Source organism: Nipponia nippon, unplaced genomic scaffold (assembly GCF_047370975.1).
Source record: "Nipponia nippon isolate SJK-2023a ecotype South Korea unplaced genomic scaffold, ASM4737097v1 scaffold_5, whole genome shotgun sequence".
NCBI classification, from domain to species: domain Eukaryota; kingdom Metazoa; phylum Chordata; class Aves; order Pelecaniformes; family Threskiornithidae; genus Nipponia; species Nipponia nippon.
In genome coordinates this window covers 81,269,734-81,289,385 of record NW_028262369.1, presented here as the reverse complement: position 1 = coordinate 81,289,385, position 19,652 = coordinate 81,269,734, and the positions used below count along the sequence as shown (strand labels likewise).

The window sequence follows — 19,652 nt, the reverse complement described above, 5'->3', positions numbered from 1 at the left end:
TTAAGTGAAATTACATGGTAAATTATAGTGTAGAATGGATCAAAATTCTGTAACCATATTTTTAAGATGCTATAAGATGTGCTGCTTAGCTGCCAGCAAAGAGCAGAGTATCAGAGAGCAAAAGAGAGAAGGAAGAGACATTTTATTAAGCAAAGGTAATAATGGATTCTGACAAAGAAAGCCTCTGTTTTCTGTTGTAACAGGTATAAGTATTTTGCCTTTGCATACTCTCATGTCTTACTCATTATAGAGACAGTTGCAAAATAAGTTAATGCATCAAAAAGGGAATTTGTCTTTTTTAAACAAGGCAGTTGTTTTACTTTGGGTCTCCAGGAAAGAAGTACTTCAGATATTGAAGATACTGAAAATTGTCATCTTGTGGACATGTAAATATCTAGGAATCACTCTTAAGGGCACAGCATTCTGCGTGAAGTGAGATTTAAATTTAACAAGTTTAGGTGCATCACTACAGCGTCTTTGTTAATAAGTTGATCTCCTAAACAGTCAATTGAGGAGAAAGGCTCTTCTGCAAGGCAATTCAGAGTAGCTAATGTGGATACCTAGAGGTAAGTGACATGAATATTCTGGCAATGTATTAAAAATTTTGTACCCAGCATTCGCAGAATAGGTTTTACCAAGAATCTGGAAGACTGAACTTAGGTGATATTTAGGCTCCTCAGAATACATATAGACAACAAAATGATATTCCCATGAGGCATATTTTTGTACTTTTGAGCTTCTGAAGATCTGAATGCTTTTGGAGACTCCCTGAGCAAATTCATTCCTCCTGTAGTGTCATTAATACCAGTTGTATTATGTAGTCTTTCACACATATCTTTTTTTTTTTTTTTTGGTCATATCTCTGTTTTTACCTGTTGAGTTGTTCTTGAAGTAAATCTAATCGATTCTCCACTTCCCCATATATGAAGTCACTTTCAGTTTCACAGATGCCCCAGGTAACATGGGGTAATGCTGACTGAGTTGGGGAGACCTGGTACTCCTGGATGTTCTCCTGCTCCCAGTCTCTTTTATCAGTGATATCTGATGAAAAACAAACCATATAAAAGTATAGTTTCATATACATGCTGTTAGAGAGGGCTTGGCACCCCCCAAGCATCCCACTTACTAGTGTTTCTCAAAACCTTGAAAGTCAAATTGGTATGCTGGCATACTGCCTGAACAACTCTCTTTGTTCCTTACTACTATTTAAGGAAAGATAAAAGTGGTCACATCCAAAAATTATAAAATTCTAACCTAACAATAGCAACACGCTAACATTTTGAAGCTGTAGATAAACAAGCAGCTTTGTCTGGTCAGCATCATCAGAGTTCTGCCACTGAATGGCTCCTATTTCTTTAGTTTTCTTTCTATTATTTTACCAATGAAGGCCCATTTTTTTCAAGTGGTTTTTTTTTATTATTTTTTTTTAATTTTTTAGCAATTCATTGTTCATTGAAATTAGAAATATTGGTTCTAACCTAAGTGCATTAAATAATGTACTTGAATGTATTTGATTGTGTATTTCAGAGACCTGGCTAAAACCTCTTCTCTTACCCTTGAATGTTGTTTAGCTTTTTGGTGTAAAAGGACAACTTGGTGCATTGCATTTACAGCACTGGGCATGCATTACAGTACATTGGAACGCCCCCTCCAGAGAAAGTTGCCAGACCTCAGCTAGCTGCCGTTTTTACCAATAATTGTAACAACACTGCTTGTCTTAACAAGGTTGGTGAAGTGTAATATGTTTTCTCTGAGACAGACGCCATTTAATGCAGATCATACTGGCTGCAAAGGGACACTGGTTATTATTTTCAGAAAGGAAATTAATTTTCATTGATGTAGCTTTTAGCATCACTAGTCCCCAACCCAATCCTTACATCATAGTGTAAAGTGTGTCTCGGAGACTCTTACAGTACTGTGGGGTGAAAGGTGCCAGTTCATTTTGTTTAATAATTTGTGAATCCTTAAAGAATTAAATAGTCAGCATTGCTGAGTCGGTCAGAGATCACTTTAATATTAAATGAAACTTCACAGTAAATAATAATTCCTTATTTCGTTCTTTTTCTTTTTTCCTGTTTGAACTACAGGTAAAATTTCGGATTAAGATAGAGAAAATAAATTTATTTCAAGCTAGATTGCATAATTATGATCTTACTTCAGAGTTTTGGCTAGCTTGCTGAATGTAGTTCCCCTTCTAATACTTACATATTGTATATACAATATATAAAGTATATAAAAATGTACTCTTTGTATGAGCCATTTATATTTATTTATTTATCTCCAGCTCTTTGTAAAAAAAAATGATGACTACTCCAGGTGCCACCCTGTACCTGCCCTGCCCAAATTCCATCCCTCTTGTCCCTCCCCATTCTTGGATCTCTGTGATCAAACACTGCACCTTACCACCCCAGCAGAACTCAGGGGCACTCCTTCCTTTTGCTCGCATTTCTGGTGTAAGCTATTTCTCCTTCCTCTTTCAATTTGCTTAACTCACACCTCTGTGCATTTATTAATTAGTTTACATTCCTGGCGCTAGGCTGTTTTTCCTGTTCACCAAGCTGGTGAAAGGTTACAAATCATTTATCATGGGATATATTAGTTGCACATACCCTTATCTGATATAGAATGAAGATTTTGCTGTGAGCTTTGCAGAGACTACAGGTGACATATTTAGGATGAACAGTGCTTTTTCTACACCTACCCCCCCCCCCCCCCCTCAAGACTTTGCTACTTTGAGTGAATCTGTTGTCACGCAGACAGTGAAAAATTGTTCAGTACCTCTCAGATTCTCCTCTGCTGTGATAAAAAAGGCTGTTTAACACCTGTTCAGAACAATGCCCGTTAGGGTTGTATTTATAATTATTTAACTGCATGAAGTTACAGAATGTACTGTAAGTTCTTACTGCACTCAGGCTGCTGCTTCAACATAGAGCTGGACAAAATCCTTGACTGCTTATAAAGCGTCAGCCTCTGTTGTACGAGCAGTTGGATTTGAATCCCACATCCCTGAATGGTTTGCTCAGAGCTTCTCCTAACACTTCTCTTGGCACTGCATGCTGATAACTCAGCACAGGTTACAGTCATTTCACACTTGTGAATTTTTTCTAAACAACCATAGTAACCAGAGCCATATTTCAAAGAAAAGAGAAAAAAACACAGACTGGGTGACATGTGAGAGGTTTGTCCAAATGCTATTAGCTAATCCTTTTCAAACACATCTTTGAGCAGTGTTGCTTGAAGTAAAGAAATAATAATAAAAAAAAGAAAAATCCTGCTCAGATTTCGCATTTCAAGCAGATTTAGCCAGGAAGGGGAGCTCTCACTATGTGACTCCAAGTAGAGGAGGAGACTTGCTTCTCTTTTTTATAAGAGAAAAGTGCTTACTGCATTGTCTGGTCTTCGGTTAGCAGGTGGTACAAGGTTTCCTGGAGCTGTAGAGAGTGTTTGAATGTCATGTGACATGACCTATAACTGATTTTATGCACTGAGCAGAAGGAAGGGGAAAGAGATTTCATCTTGGCTACACAGAAACCTGTTCAACTTCTCAGCCACTTAAGCCAACAGAAGGAAAGAGGAAAACAGTGTCAGAGAAGCATGTAATTTGGTTTTAGCAGGCACACATGGCACAATTTGCAGTGTCCAAGGAAGTTGGAAAACTCTCAGCAAAGTGAAGGGAGAAGACTATGACAAATTCAGGGGTAAAATTTTAAACCATGGGTGTAGGTGCAATGGATGTTGTAAATCCAGTGGATTTACTTTTAAGCAGTGAATTTCAGGAGTAGAAACTAAAAATATAGGCCATACATTTCACTGCTTTTTAATGTCCTGTAAAAAACAAGTTGTTGGTTATTTTACACAATAAATCATTCAATAAAATCACATATTTTTCAATGCCATGGATTATCCCAGGGAAATCACATCTTGTTTTTTGTCCCAGAATATGTATTTGTAGACTATTACAATAAATATTTAATTTGTGACAAAGCAAGCGAATTGACACTCAAATTTTAAAATAAGTTCATACACTATAAGCACGTTAATACACTATAAGATACGGTATTGTACTGTTCTAAGCATCTTTTCAGGTACTTCCACATACACAAGTATCCCCAGAAAAGCCCAACAGCAGTTACAACTTTAGAATCATAGAATGATAGAATGCTTTGGGATGGAAGGGACCTTTAAAGGCCATCTAGTCCATCCCCCCTGCAACTGGCAGGGGCATCTACAACCAGATCAGGTTGCTCAGAGCCCCATCCAGCCTGGTCTTGAATGTTCCCAAGGATGGGGCATCAATATTGTTATATAGTTATATTATTATAACTATGTTCTTCCAGGGCTTGAAGAGTCCTAGACTGATAACTAAATCAATAGATGTATAATTTGGTTCACTTGAACAATTCAAGAATCAATCTTATAGTCCAAATAATGATCAAGTGAAAACAGAAAATAGCATTTTTCCACGATATATAGATTACCAGCTATGGGAACATTATCAGGTCTTCTCAAGAGAGCCATATGTTTTAACGTTATGAGTTGCATTTCAGGATTATGAGAGAGAAGTTTATGCAGTTTCTGCCCACATTATCCAATACATTATTAATAGTCTTTCCATTCATCAACAGTAATGACCAAAGCTTGAAACAAAACTAATTAAATGTGTATCAGTCACAGAGGTAATGAATTGTGGTAGCTTTATACAAGTGCATTTGTATTCAAGAATTATATGTGGATTATAAACATACATACATACAAGCAGAGTTTATTTCTAAATTTCATTATGTTTAGAACTATTTTTTTGGTAAGTTATAACCAATCTCTAATTAATAGCAGGAATAAGAATTTCATTTAAAACATATATCAATCAAAGCTGATCCTATTTTATTGACCTTGAAGTTTTTATGAAAGTTGCAAGGAAGCTAATGAGCTTTCACACACATTACCAGAAATGCTAGATTACAAAGTGGAAAAAAGAATGTGGTCTTAATCAAAATATGTAACCTTTAGACATGCTAAATTTAGCTCAAATAAAATCTGCAATAGGTTGCCTTGGAAAACGTTGCTATAGCTGCAAGGACACATTTCTGGCTATTGATATGGGAAAGGTAAGCTTTCAAATTGCAGTATGTATGCAACAAGTTTATGTGGTGTAGATCGATATAGCCCTAACCTGAGGAGACCAGACTTCACGTATTCATACCTTTGAAATGTAAAAAATACATTGTTTGGTCTGATTAATCTTAGGATTGTTTAAAATTATAGCCTAAAAGCCTAAAGTTTATTGAATGATGGTTAAGTGGTTAAATTGCCTCAATGGAAACACACTGCTGGGGAAAACAGCATTACATATATGTAATCCTTCCCTTCAGACTGGAACAATTACAAATGAACTTTCAGCAATATTTAAATTGTATATTAATCCAGGGTTTTTCATTAATTTCCCTTCACATCACTGAGAAAATTAATATTTTAGCATATTAGATGTAATTTTAATTATGTGATTTAACTCTATGTAAAATTAACTGAGATTGCTTAACAGTTTTTGATCATTTGTCATATACAAAAGGCCAAATCTTTGTTCTTGTGTTTTACTTATGGAAGTCAGGATTTGGTCTGTGTGATGTAATGGCACTCCTTTTAACCAACATGTATAGCAAAATGGGATAGCAGTCTTTCAAGCTATCATGAATTTTTTTCACTTAATTTTCGTTGTGCCTCGTCAATACAGAGAATGAAACTAATTACCTGAAAACATTTTTTTTGTGCATGTGCAACCATCACTAGGTTTATCTAGCTCTCATTATCTAGGATTTTTTACTGTCACCCAACCTTGGCATATCAAACACCCTTTGAGGGATTCTTTACTTCTTTGAGTGCAGTTTTCATCCATGGGCACTCAAGGAAGTCCAGTACCAGTTGACAATTTAAAAGAGTTTGCTTAAATGACTTTCCTAAGGCAGATCAGTTACAAAATGATTTATTAACAAAGGCTGGAATAGCCTTTTGGACGTTCTGTAATCCAGTCCCACAGCCAGTATATTAAACTACATTAATCCTTTTGAGAAATAATAGTTTTTTATCTACAATATTTTTTCTTGTTAAGCTTTCAGGAAACACAAAAGTAAGTATTATGTAAAGAGTCAATAGAACCATTCAGAAAATGGTTTTTGGTAATTACACTAAAAAAGGATGTCTACTCAAACCTTACAAAATAACATCAGCTAGATTACCTTTGCAAGAATTGCTTCTTTTGTCAATAAGAAATTCTTCTGTGGCATGAACCATTTCTTCAAAGTCCACCTCTGTGGTTTTCTCTGTAACAGATGGGTAATCAGCTATCCCAGAGAACAGGGGCTTTTGCTCATCTTCAATGGAGGACACAAAAGATGATGACCCACTTTTTTTCACCTCAAAGTGTTTCTTAATAGATTGATAGTATCTGGTGGTGTCCCCTGAGGGTTCAGGATCACTCTGATCATTCTCTTTGAAATAATCTGTTAAATAGAAATAATTGTGTACAATAATATGCAGTTCATGAAATTGTGTTCTGGTTTATTCTAGTCTGAGGATGGAGATGATTTTTGTACCAGTTAGGAAGTTCACTGTCTATTAGAATAAATTACTTAAAACTTTTTTTTGATTCCTGTATCAGAGGACATTTATATTTCTTTTGAAGTCCTAGAAGACATTTACATGTAAGGATTCATCGTTCCTAAGCCATAACTCATGCAAAAAGTTGCTTATATCAAAACAGCAAAGGTTTTATCTGACACGGCCCTCCTGTTTACTCACTGTTTTTTCCTGGTGAGGATGAGATTTGAGAAAGCCTTATATTCCAAAGTTTTAAAAAAATAATTTATTATTTCATTCTCTCTTCCAATTTCTCACGTTCTTGGGCATTTCTCACAGTCTTGACAGGCTAACAGTCATGGATGTCAGACTCAGTATCAGAACTACCCATTTAAGTTATGCCCACATAAGAGTCTTTGCTGATTATTCTTTTCCCAGAAAAGGCAAATGTATTAATCAACCACTCAACCTCAGAATGTCTGGGCTCACCTAAATAGAGAGCATATTTCTCCATGCTCATTATTGTCAAACCTATATTTAGGATTGATATGGTAGAGAGAAACCCTATCGGTACAAAAAGAAGGGAGTTCCTTGTCTGTCTTTGTGGGATCATCTCAAAACAACTTTCCAAAGTAGCCCAAATTCCTTAGCCTTTAGAATTAATTGCAATTCTCTGAACCTCCAATCTTTTGGAAAAAAAAAAAGTACACAACATGCTGTGGTATATATGGTAGCAGAATACCCATCGAGAATGAATCTTTTATTAATCACATTCAAGGTCTGTAGTGAGGAACAGCAGAATCAGCCCTCTTAAGAAGCGGCAAATAAAACTAGATTTAAAATAGATGCCTTTAAAAATACGTTGTAAAAATTAAATAGGATTTAAACCCAAGAATGATCATTTATGAATACAGAGAACTCCTGATCTCTTTTCAGCACAAACTTGAAGCTAATTTCCAATTCAATATTTGGTCTTACCTATTTTTAACTGAAATGTCAAGATAATTCCAGTTCTGCTATTTATTTAAAACACATTTTAGGAGAGTAGTCTCAACAACATATAAATACTGTAACTAGTTTGCATTAACTTCCTGGGGAGACAGCATGATTTCCCATCTGCTTTGTGCTAATTACTAATCAACATAGCTCTGGAATGTCTGTAGTCTTTACAGCCTACAGCAGCGGTTAATACAACATTTAGTATATTCCCTAGGTTTCTTCTCTGTTTTCTGGTCACTATAAGGAAATGAAACTGTGGCCTTATCTAGTCCTCTTTATCTGCACATAAAGAGAATGCAATATCTGTACACAGCACTCTGCAGGAGTCCAGACACCTGTGAGCAGTGAGGGCAGGTAATGGTGCACAAAATAAAACCAATACTAAAGCAGGCCTCCTGTAACTGTACCCTCTAGAGTCTCCAAGGGCAATTAACAAAGCCCTGGACTGAAGTGACTTTATTTGCTTCTGTTGAGCAGGATTACTAGCTATAAGCAACACTAGTGATACTCTGATACTGCGAAGGCATCAGCACAAAAGCAAATGGACTGGCAGCGTAAAGCTCTTGGGGGATGCTCAGACTGGAGAGTCAAGTACCGTGTTCTCTGCAGTCCCATCTCCAAAATAGTACAAAACCAAAAGAAAGCTTCGGAAGAAAATTCTAATGTAGATGTCTCCCATGGCTTTTCTTGTGGGAATATACGGTGAAATACATACAGTTACGCTACAGTAAATTGTCTTAATTACCTACTGCTTGACTGACTTCAACTGTGAAAAAGACCTTCTAATAAAAGCTTGAAATTGCCATTTTTTAGGGTATTTTTTTATGTTCATGGGATTTGTGCACTAACAGTAGCTGTAATGAGCACCCTGTGGAATACAAATCAATCAGTGGACTAATTTTAAGAGGAGGTCATTGAGACTCCAATGAAAAAAATTGTATAGCAGCTGAAGTGTAGCAGACTGTCTTATCTGTGATATTCATAGAATATTAAAATATCTAGAAATAAGAAGCCAGATTCTGCTAACAATTACACTGCTGTAAAACCAGGGTAATTTAATCGATATCCCTGCATTTAGTCTCCATGTATATCAGAACAACAGAACATATTCTTTTCCAAATGCTGTCTAGGTATAATGAACTCACTGGCATTAGAAGGAAAGTGGAGATCTGTTGAATGTAGGGTCCTGCCTATTGAAATCAGGGAAGATTTGTTCATCAGCTGATCTGTTTCAAAATATGCATCTTTGGCTTTACTGCCATTGCTTTATCTGCTAGCCATCTGGCTATATTCAGAGAGTCAAAAGTTGTTTTCCTTTTAAAAGACTCTTATTTAATGCTAAAGATTCTACTGTCTGGAGAATAATCCTGTGATACTCTGCACCTAGAGTAGGAGTTAAAATGGAAACTGTATTTTTTATTTGGCTCTTTAGGATCTGATGATGGTGCAAGATTTGTACCTCAGCTCAACAGCTTAGCACTGCCTCTGTAGCTCAGTGCAAATATGTTACAAATAATATCTAGGTAGTGCTTTATTCAGAGTGTGAATTTATCCAATTCCTCCTTCCTTTTGTAATGAAATCCCATCATTGCTTCAGAATGAATTTTCTAGAAGGGAAGAGTTTTCTATCTGTGTATGTGCATGTATGGATAAGTTCACTTTCTATCACACAGACTCAAGGTTTCAAAAGGTTTCTCTTCTCCTTTCTCTTCTGTTTCCAAAATAAATGCCATCATTAAAAAAACCCCTCATCCCAGTGCTTCCTCCTTCCTTTTCCAGTAAGATAAGTTTCAGTCTCTGATTCTGATTGCTAGAAACTGTGTTTTGCTGAAGATGATTATTTTGTAACTTCCTGCTTTACCAAACATACAAACATCATTTACACTCTTTATGGGATTTGTCTTAGCCTGTTATGTGTTTTGGGTGCGTACCAAGTTTACAGGCAATGTCCTCTGACATTTGCTGTCTGGAAATTCCAAAATCTTCATAATAACTATCATAGAATCATAGAATCGTTTAGGTTGAAAAAGACCTTCAAGATCATCAAGTTCAACCGTTAACCTGGCACCGCCAAGTCCACCTCTAAACCATGTCCCTAAGCACCACATCTACACATCTTTTAAATACCTCTGGGGATGGGGACTCAACCACCTCCCTGGGCAGCCTGTTCCAATGCTTGACAACCCTTTTGATGAAGAAATTTTTCCTAATATCCAACCTAAACCTGCCCTTGTGCAACTTGAGGCCATTTGCTCTTGTTCTATCACTTGTTACTTGGGAGAAGAGACCGATCCCCACCTTGCTACAACCTCCTTTCAGGTAGTTGTAGAGAGTGATAAGGTCTCCCCTGAGCCTCCTTTTCTCCAAGCTAAGCAACCCCAGCTCCCTCAGCCACTCCTCATAAGACTTGTGCTCTAGACCCTTCACCAGCTTTGTTGCCCTTCTCTGGACACACTCCAGCACCCCAATGTCCTTCTTGTAAGGAGGGGCCAAAAACTGAACACAGTACTCGAGGTGCAGCCTCACCAGTGCTGAGTACAGGGGGAGGATCACTTCCCTGGTCCTGCTGGCCACACTATTTCTGATGCAAGCCAGGATGCTATTGGTCTTCTTGGCCACCTGAGCACACTGCTGGCTCATGTTCGGGCAGCTGTCGACCAACACCCCCAGGTCCTTTTCCGCCAGGCAGCTCTCCAGCCACTCCTCCCCAAGCCTGTAGCGTTGTATGGGGTTGTTGTGACCCAAGTGCAGGACCCGGCACTGAGCCTTGAACCTCATACAATTGGCCTCAGCCCATCGATCCAGCCTGTCCAGGTCCCTCTGTAGAGCCTTCCTACCCTCCAGCAGATCAACACTCCCACCCAGCTTGGTGTCATCTGCAAACTTACTGAGGGTGCACTTGATCCCCTTGTCCAGACCATTGATAAAGACATTAAACAGAACTGGCCCCAATAGTGAGCCCTGGGGAAAAATCAGAACGTTTGTGTCCTGCTTTTTGTGCTTGCACTGGCAAGGGAAGGGAAGAAATGGGGTTGTCATGAGGGCAATGAAATATAGCTATGACATAGACTCACAGAAATACTGGCATAAAATCCAGCTTGGTGAGATGGTTACCAGAGATCAAACAAGTTTCTTTTGTGTTCCGTGGTCAGCCTGTAGTATTGAAGTTTTGCATTGTTCAGACAGTGGCAGTCTGCATGATCTAGACATATTTTCTCTTAATGTATTAGTCTGCTGCAAACAATATTGGTGAAAGTGTCAGTAATATATTACATGTGGACCAGCATTGTTTAATATTACTGTAATTTCATTAACTGGAATTTGTCACATTTCATCAGGCTAGCTATGTAGCCTAGTGTTTCAGAAAGTGGCAAAGTTTTGCTCCCTTTTTCAGCCATCCAATAAAAAGACCCATAATATGCCTAGACGAATTCAATTTTGTGCAGGAAATGAGGTGAATGACTTCCTCACCCCTACAGAAAGCAATTTATAGCCCAAACCATAAAAGAGATAATCCTTATCATTAACATGATCTGCATAACTATAAATCTGTTCAGCAGACATGACATCTTCCCTTTCCTTTGAAAAAACCTACCATATTATTTTACGCTACACCAAGTACGTCCCTTGGTAAGGAGAAATGCACACTGTGACTTGGAAGGAGGGATGGTTGATTGCTCAAAAAGTCTGCAGATCTTCAGATTCCCAGCAAGTATTTTGATTCAACAGTTATTAGCTCTTTCTTATGTGATATTCACAAATATTCCTGTGGTGGTCAATCTGTCTTTCCTACATATGAAAAAAATATTTGCTAGTCATCGTGACTATTTGTTATCTGTTCTTTAACTTAAAAATATCAGTTACTTTGTCAGAGAGCAGAAAAATGCCTTATGTGCCCACCCGTGCACCATGGGCAGCAAATATTGGAATGAAAAGTCAGTGACCAAGCATTTCAGATAGATAGTATGTTAAATACAATACCACAAACAGGGTTGAAAAAGTGCAAAATCTCAAAAATATCAAAAAATCAAGAGCTGTTGATACATAATTTGAACACTGGTGTTCAAACCATGCCTATGTTTTCCACCATATAGATGGCGAGCAGCATAAAATCAGTCAGGGAAAATGGTAATCCTAATTCCTGCAATCATTGCTTTTCACTTACAATACAATCAATGCATAATATTTATGTAATATCAAAAATTACTGGTATTGTGGAGCAGGACCAGTATGTAATGAGGGGTGATTCCAGAGAAGTCTGCTCAAGTTGTATGAAGGCTAAACTACTCTATAGAATGTCAATCAGGGAATTTAGGACTATTAAAGTGCTAATTAAAATGCTCCTAATTCTTTTTCCTTGCTGTTTGCTTCATACTTAGTTGAATGTGACTGGTATGGAGTACATTGCTAAATATAACTGAGTGCCTTCTGATAGGCTAGGTAACAGCAGAATATCAAAAAGGAGGAAGCTGACTGCTTGTGAACACGAAAATGAAAAGCAATCCAGTGTTTGGTCATTCAGTAGATAACTTGCTATGGTGAAGATATACCTTTTTGCCATATTTTCATATATCTAAGAATAAAAGAAAAAAGATAAAGTAATTTGTATTCCTTTAAGATATATTGTTATAACAACGAAATCCACAGGCAAGGTGTCTGACACTTTTGTTCCTGTTGCCATCCTTTCTTTGACTTGGATCTTTCAGGTTGGGTCTCTTAACCCAATCTGCAATTAATATTTTTACTTGAAAATTATTTTCATACAGGACCTTCCAATGACAGACTTCAGAATGGATTTTTAATTCACAATTTCTATTAACTCTTTATTGCTTAATTTTAGTGAATTTAAAATCTTTAGGGAGAAAACAGTACTGATTTTCAAACAGTCTTACAGGAAACAGTATGAAGAACTTAAGTGGATGTATTTTCTAATGGGAGAACGTGATCCCCACAAACTTTCCAAATGCATGACAAGCAATAGATAAAATTCTGGACTTCATTTTGTATGCAACATTTGAAATGAGAGCTACACCACCTTTGCTACCAGAAAATTTGTCTGCAAACTGATTTTGGCTCTGTCTATAGAGATATTTAACCCTTCTTAAACATCAGAAAGTACTATAACTTACCCTGAATTCAATTCACTTAAACAAACCTAAGACATTTATAAATCTTGAATTTTAGTGCTTGAGCTCTTGTCTCTCAGAATCAACTTGGCCTACACTCAGCCTCAGGGTCCTGACGCTGCATATCATGACATCGGGATGTTTATGAAAACCAGCCTCAACTCATGTCCTGACAAGGAACATGTCCCAGGAAAGGTCATCTGAAAGTCCATTCCAGAAGATGAACAACTTGAACAAAGCACTCTACCATTTTTCAGCTGAAGAGAAATTTGTCCGTTGTCAGGACAGTCTTCTATTGCTGTCATGATCATCTCAGGTCATGACTGGTGATCAGGGAAACTGAGAAGTGCTGCCTTCGTAAACATTTCTGAGTGCCTGCTGAAAGCATAGCTTGCTCCAACATCTGCACATTACCAATACATCCCTGAGGACAAAATAGTACAGAAAAAAGCAAAAACTTTTAAGAAAAGTTTAATCATAAAGTCCTTATAACTAATAACTTGAAGTGATAAGAAAGCATAAATTAGTATTAATCTCTAGGGGTTTTTCTTGGTCCTTGGAGAAACATCATTGATGATTATAGCACTGTTCAAGTTAATAGAATGTCTAATTATTAGTGCAAGAAAAATTACCTACTTTTCAGATGGGTTTTAATGCATGAAAACTGTATGGAAAAATCACAAATTTAGTGTGCATGAAAAAAGAAAAGTAGGTTGAAAGCTGTTCAAAATGTCTATTGGACAGCCTGAGAAGTTCAGATCTAAATATTTTCCAAACGGTCTCAGCTGAAAAAGTCAGGAGAAGTAGTTGGTCCTAAAGCTCTGACAACAAACCATACTGTTAAAATCTGCAGTGCACTTTTTATAGCAAGGGTCTCTGAACAGGAAAACTATTTACATATCACATAAAAGATAATAATAATGCTTAGTATAGTGAGAGAATTAACATAAAGGCTGCCTTTCACATACACTTCATTTGCTGCTGTTAATCTAAATAATCACATAGTATTCTGACGGTTAGTTGCACTAGTATTCACTTTTAGAAGTGGAAAGTTACATCTGCAGCTTTTTGGTTATAATTAGAGGAAGTAGTAAAGCACACAGTGCCTACTCAGTGATAAAAATATTTCTTCACATTTGAGGACCACAGGATTATAAATTTTAGAAATAAAAAAGAGCAATGTAATGAAACCTGAAGTAATCACATATTCATTAATAATTTAACTTAGCAACAGTGCCAGATTTTTATGATGAGATGAGGACTGGCTACATTCCTGTAATTTTTCCTTCGGTCAACATCATATACAGTTATGCCCTTCTACAGTAAAATAATCAGCAGAACTTAGGTGAAATGAAGAACAAGTGAAAACAGATTCTTTCCATCAGAGTTTTTTTGGCTTAAAAATAATCTTTTGAAACAGATACAGTTCTATCAAAGCTTGGCCATTTTCAGAACATGGTAGAGACAAGAGTTCTTAAAGGTGCACACACATTTCTTGACAGATTTCTTAAGCTAGTAGAAAGAATTTATCTAAAGTTCCACCAGCCACATGGATTTGTGTAGCTATAAGTCCTTGTTCAGCAGCTTGGTACAGCAGATGTCTGTAGACCTGTCAGACCTCAAAATTTGAAACAAAGCCAAAGACTTACAATGGCTCCTGAAACCTGGGGTGAGGAAATCCTTATATTCTTCAGCACTTGTTTGTTTTCCTCCTTCTTCCTCACTTCTACTCATTATGTTTCCTTTCAAATTTCCCACCTGTCTTTAGGACCCCCTGCTTACAAAATGTACTGTCACATATCTGTGTGGTATTTGACTAACACCAAGGAAAAACAATGTCTGTCTAGAAACTGATGCAGGAAGATTCCTGTTCCTAGGAAAAGTGGGTTAATGGTGGTATTTTAGGAAAGTTAAAACATTTTCTCCTCTCAGTAGTAAAAAGGTTTAACGTTCTTATTTTTCTGTGATGGTTTTTAATGATAGAAGATTCCTTTAATTCCAATTTCATTCGTAATTTGGGAACTCCTAGGTCTTCGCTGGGGAACCTAAAGACACAAACTATTGAAATTCCATTGTAACAGCAAGTCCTGGCAATTTTGCTGAGAGGTTCCAGTGGGTTGGATAGTGATGGTGGAGGAAATGAACTGTACTGGAGAGAGTTGTTTGAATTACTGTTCTGTCTCAGTGCTGCTTGTGAGAGTTTTCTAAGTTAATGTGTCCTTTGCTGTGTTTCCTCTCTGAGCTATGAAGGTTTGGATAATTCCAGAAATAGGGAAGAGCAGAAGACACTGAAACCTCCCCCCCCACCATCCTGGACTAAAAACTGGGTAACTTTTCCTTAAGGATCCATGTTCCTTTTTTTAAATGGACTAAGAAGGGAGCTAGCTTTGAATAACTGAATTTGAGACACATTTAAAAAGCCAAGAATTTTAAAGTTTAAGTGAGTATGCAACCCTTCATTTATTCTTTTGTGCCATTTTTAGTAAAATGAGATAAGTTAGGATGGAGCGACAGCCTTATCTCAGTTGTTCTTTGCTCTGTCTGGCTTTGTATCAGCTTTAACGCTAATCAGATATTAATGGAAGGACAACTCTTGACTTATACTTCAGGAAATAATACTATACTTAAAAAATCAGAAACAAAAAATTATAAACATGCACCTCAGAAGGGATCCAGGGCAAAGGCCAAAGCAGTTCTCCTATCAAGTTTAGAATTCTCTTCTATTTTACAAGGAGTTCAGCTTTCACTGTAGTGCTATTATTACTTTTTTTTCAAAGGATGGCTATGGGTATGTGTGACTGCATACAACATTTTGATCAGATTTGGCCTCTGGAAACAGCCTCACTGGGAGTAACTCCTGGAAACAAGACTCTTCTCTGGAAGCTCCCCAAGGTGGCTCCTAGGCACTGTGGTAACAGCAATATCAATAACAATAATAGGAGCAGATGGAAAACTGCAGTGATGGTCTCTCTGTTGACCATATACTTTTTGTTAGGGGTTTCATGCTAAAGGTAAGATTTCAGGGACATGAGGTCTTGTTTCAAGCCATGTGCTGCCTGCCAAGACATTAGTTGTTTCCTGGTGCTTTAACCACCTAACACTCTGGCTGAATATTAGAAACTCTTTTCTAATTAAGCCCAAGCAAGCTTCATCAGCATAATACCAACAGTTTAACACTGTTAAGTAAGACCTTCAATTTTTGTCCAGATTCTTTCCTGCTGGGGACACAGCACAGTGCTTGGCTGAGTCATCTAATCATAAAGTAAGCATTTAAATAAATAAGCTGGGGGAAGGGGACAAGAATGGGAGAGAGCAGGGGCAGTGGGGTGTTTTCCCATTCTCTTGGTACTGCTTCACCTCATACTTCTAGGCAGGAAAATCAGTTTCTGAAAGATTTCCTTGTCTTCTATATTGCCAGCTGTGGCCTCTGGATACCTTGTGTAATAAAGCTATGTTAATATGGTTTGGCTTCTTAGCCTGGATAGTACCTACAAGCACCACACACTTAAGGTAGCTATACTAATCAAGATTCAATTAGAATTTTATTAGAGCTCTGGCTTCTGTGCTTGCTTTGGGAATAGATCAGTAGATACTTTTGGAAAAGCCTGGTCAAGAAGCATAACTCTTCAAATTAAAATTAAGTATTATAAAAGTTTACTTAGTTAACAATATGCTAAATATGAAACACTGTAAAATGCATTTTACATCCCACTTGATTGTTACAGTCTGTGTCAACATGGGCAAGTGCATACAGTAATTGTGTAACAAGATTTCATAAGAACTTTCTTTCGTGGCCTTTTAAAATCACATCCATGGAAATAAAAATTCCTTATTAAGAGTTGCCTGGGCCAGCTGACAAAAGTTAAAGATTAAGTATCGCTAGCTACCTGAATCTTTGGTTACTAACTTAACAATACAACTCCATTGGAGTTCTTATCATCCTCTTAGCTAGAGTCTGTGGGATGATGTTCTTGTTTTTGCTAAAAACAAGAAGCTAAAAATCCAGAATAAGGATGTATTTCAGTGAGGTCATCATTACATTCCCAGTTAGTATGTCCATGCCCGTTTATTTAGCCAGTATTTTAATTACCCCAGCTATGATGGAAAGATTTTATATACCCTGTCAAAAGAACAAAGGATGGCTATGATTTGGCTATGTAACAAGCGCAGTTTTAGCCCCAAATCAGTTTTCTCATTGGAAAAGATTTCATACTTGATTGCTTCTATGTCTTCAAGAAAATTACGTGTGAGTGTCCAGAACAGATCCAGAATTTTGATGGCCTTCAGCTAAGGGTCACATGAGTTAAAGTTAAATGCAAAGAATATCTTTTAACGAGAATAATTGGACACTGGAACAGTCCCAAGAAGGTTAAGATTTTAGAGCTAAAATTAATAAAAAGTTAAACAAGATGCTAGCAAAAGTAATAAAGCTTGAACTCCAGAAAAGTCTTTTCAAAGCCTCACGTTTTCAAGCTCTCAGCGAGCTTGCTTACAATCTGCCTGTAACTTTTGCGTTTTTCACCTGTATGGTTGGATTTCATATTGATGTAAGCAACTCTAGCGATGCTCCATTCAGCATCGGATAATAGATCTGCACTCAGAACTAGCAGAGCGAAAGAAACTTCTTGCCCCTATGTGTTTCCCTTGAATTTAGCTGACTCCCACAGAACTACTAGAGGAAAATGAGAAACGGGCAAGAAAGGATTATATTCTGTACTGCTGAAAGAGACAAGTGAATGTAGATGGAGCAGCTCATTGTCCCTCAGTTTTCACCAAGAGACTAACTTGTCAACCCAGCTGAGAGCTTTGTTTGGAACTGCCAGGCAGGAATACTGCTTGTTTTAAGCAGTCATGGAGAGAGTTTCTTGGCTGACTGTCAAGCATCTATGGCAACTGGCTAAGGCTGCACCTGCACCTGTGCAAGGAATATTATCCTTTATTCTGAAAGACCTGCAAAGAATTTTTTTTGGGTGACAGCAAGAATAAGCTGTTATGTAGTGTAAGTTTTAATTTTTGCAGGGGACCTCTTGTGGTATTGCAGTCCTTTCTGGAAACCAGAGAACAAGCTGGTCTCTCAAGTAGCCTTGTACCCTTTAAAATATCACACTATGGCAGAGCCCAATGTACTAGCTAAGATCAATTTTTGTTGACACAGCTAAGAAATGGTGGAAATATGTATAGGTGGAGTGAGAAGGTCTTGTGTGGAATTGGAAAAGTAGTGGTACTAACCGCAGATGCATAACAGAGAGCTGTGTTGATTTTGTTTAACCCCTGATAAAACTCGTGCAGGGAGAGTTACCATGGCAACAAGGTCCAAATCAGGCTAGCATTAACTAAAGGCTGAGATAACACAATCCCATTTTTAGCATTCCAAAAGGGAGAAAATCGCTGATGATCACACTAAAGATGGAAACAATACAATTTCAAGCTGCATAATAAGCTACTAGGTCAACAGCTGAAAGTAAAGAATGCCAGCAAGAAGACCATTTCATGAGCAACCCCTCCACGATAATTACAAATCAATAAGAATTTAGTGAGATGTAAAATATCAAAATACTAAAACGAGAATGCTGGATGTCTCTATCCTGTTCAAAGTGTAGTTCTGAAATCAAAATATGATTGTTAAAAGTCATCATACAACACATATTTTTTATCTGTCAAAATACTGTGACCAGAAATGCATTTGCCAGCTGTGTGTTCAGGAACTCTGTCTTTTCTACTCCAGTTCTTCTGAGGCAGTCTACAGGATCATCCCCAAATATTTATTATTATAGACTAACTATGCTGGACCAAAATATGATGCCACTCCCTCCTATATGTAAAGTGCTGAAATCAATAGAATATTACTTTACAAGCCAATAGTAACCTCTAGTACTCTACAACCTCATACAGGATGTAGGATGGGTCACAGAAAAGTTACATTGAAGGTCTATGACTACGAGCTGTCTGCTGCAGCTATGGCAACATATAGAGAATCTGAACAGGGACCAGCCAGGGGCAGTAATCCAGTGGGCCAAAAGTATTCTCAATTCTTGGCAAAAGACTCTTATGATTGCATCTTCTCCTCAGATGGACTTCCAATGTACTGCACTTCTGTCTAACTCAGACATTACCAGATACCATACAGTCATTACCAGGACTAAGGAGCTTGTTGCCAGTCTTGTCTCTTCTTCCCCAATGGTGCAAGGGTTTTTTTCAAAGACAAAACTGCGTGAAAGTATTCTTTCAAAAGTAATGCAAATAAATGTCTCCAAGAGGATGTGCAGTGTAGTCTACTGGACAAGAACCATAAAAGCCTAGGGGTCTTGGTACCACATTGACACCTGAGGAGCCTATTTGTAATTCTGCAGCAGGCACAACATGGAAGACTGCTTCCATCTTGTCTAGGTGGCAGCATATGTCTTCTCATAAGAAATGTGAAGGTTATTCAGGCAAAGCGCCTCTGTCAACAGATTCTTTGTGAAGAGCAGATTGAATATTTCATGGGGACATTTTCCTGACAGATTTGTTGTCAGTCTTGGCTTCCTGCCCTAAAGCTGCTTCTTTGATCGAATGGCAATATCATTGTTCTGAGTGGCCACACTCTGGATTAAAGTCTTCCTTCATCAAGCATTACGCCTGCTATGTACGTTTAAAGTGTTCCCATTTATGATCAGTTACTCTGCAACTACAAAATTGGTATTATGCTGCATTTAGGATTGGGGTTTAACTGTGGAGTATGAAAGACAGGCATACCAGAAATAGTAATTTGTCAGACAAACCATTGGACCATAAAAGTGTAATGTTATTCAAGGAATTGTGCTTTCCCTACATAAAAATGAAAATCCTGTGAGTATCAGTGTAGCTGCCTTCATGACTGTTGCTGTCTGACCACAGCTACTATCTACAGTTCCTCGTATTTAGCAGTACTGAATACTGGTAACATAGTTTAATATTTCACTGAATTTTCCTTTGTTA

The 19,652-nt window shown here is 37.5% G+C and overlaps 1 protein-coding gene across 3 annotated transcripts in view; it reads right to left on the bottom strand.

Moving 5' to 3' along the window:
- The window catches only part of KCNH7 (potassium voltage-gated channel subfamily H member 7), a 250,019-nt gene that overhangs the window by 5,486 nt on the left and 224,881 nt on the right, over positions 1-19,652 (bottom strand). For all 3 annotated transcript variants that reach the window (XM_087733494.1, XM_087733495.1, XM_087733496.1), the window contains 2 exons: positions 6,231-6,494; positions 873-1,041 (listed from right to left, as the gene is read on the bottom strand). In XM_087733494.1, coding sequence (XP_087589620.1) covers positions 873-1,041; positions 6,231-6,494 — 433 coding nt within the window. The remainder of the gene's footprint in view (positions 1-872; positions 1,042-6,230; positions 6,495-19,652) is intronic.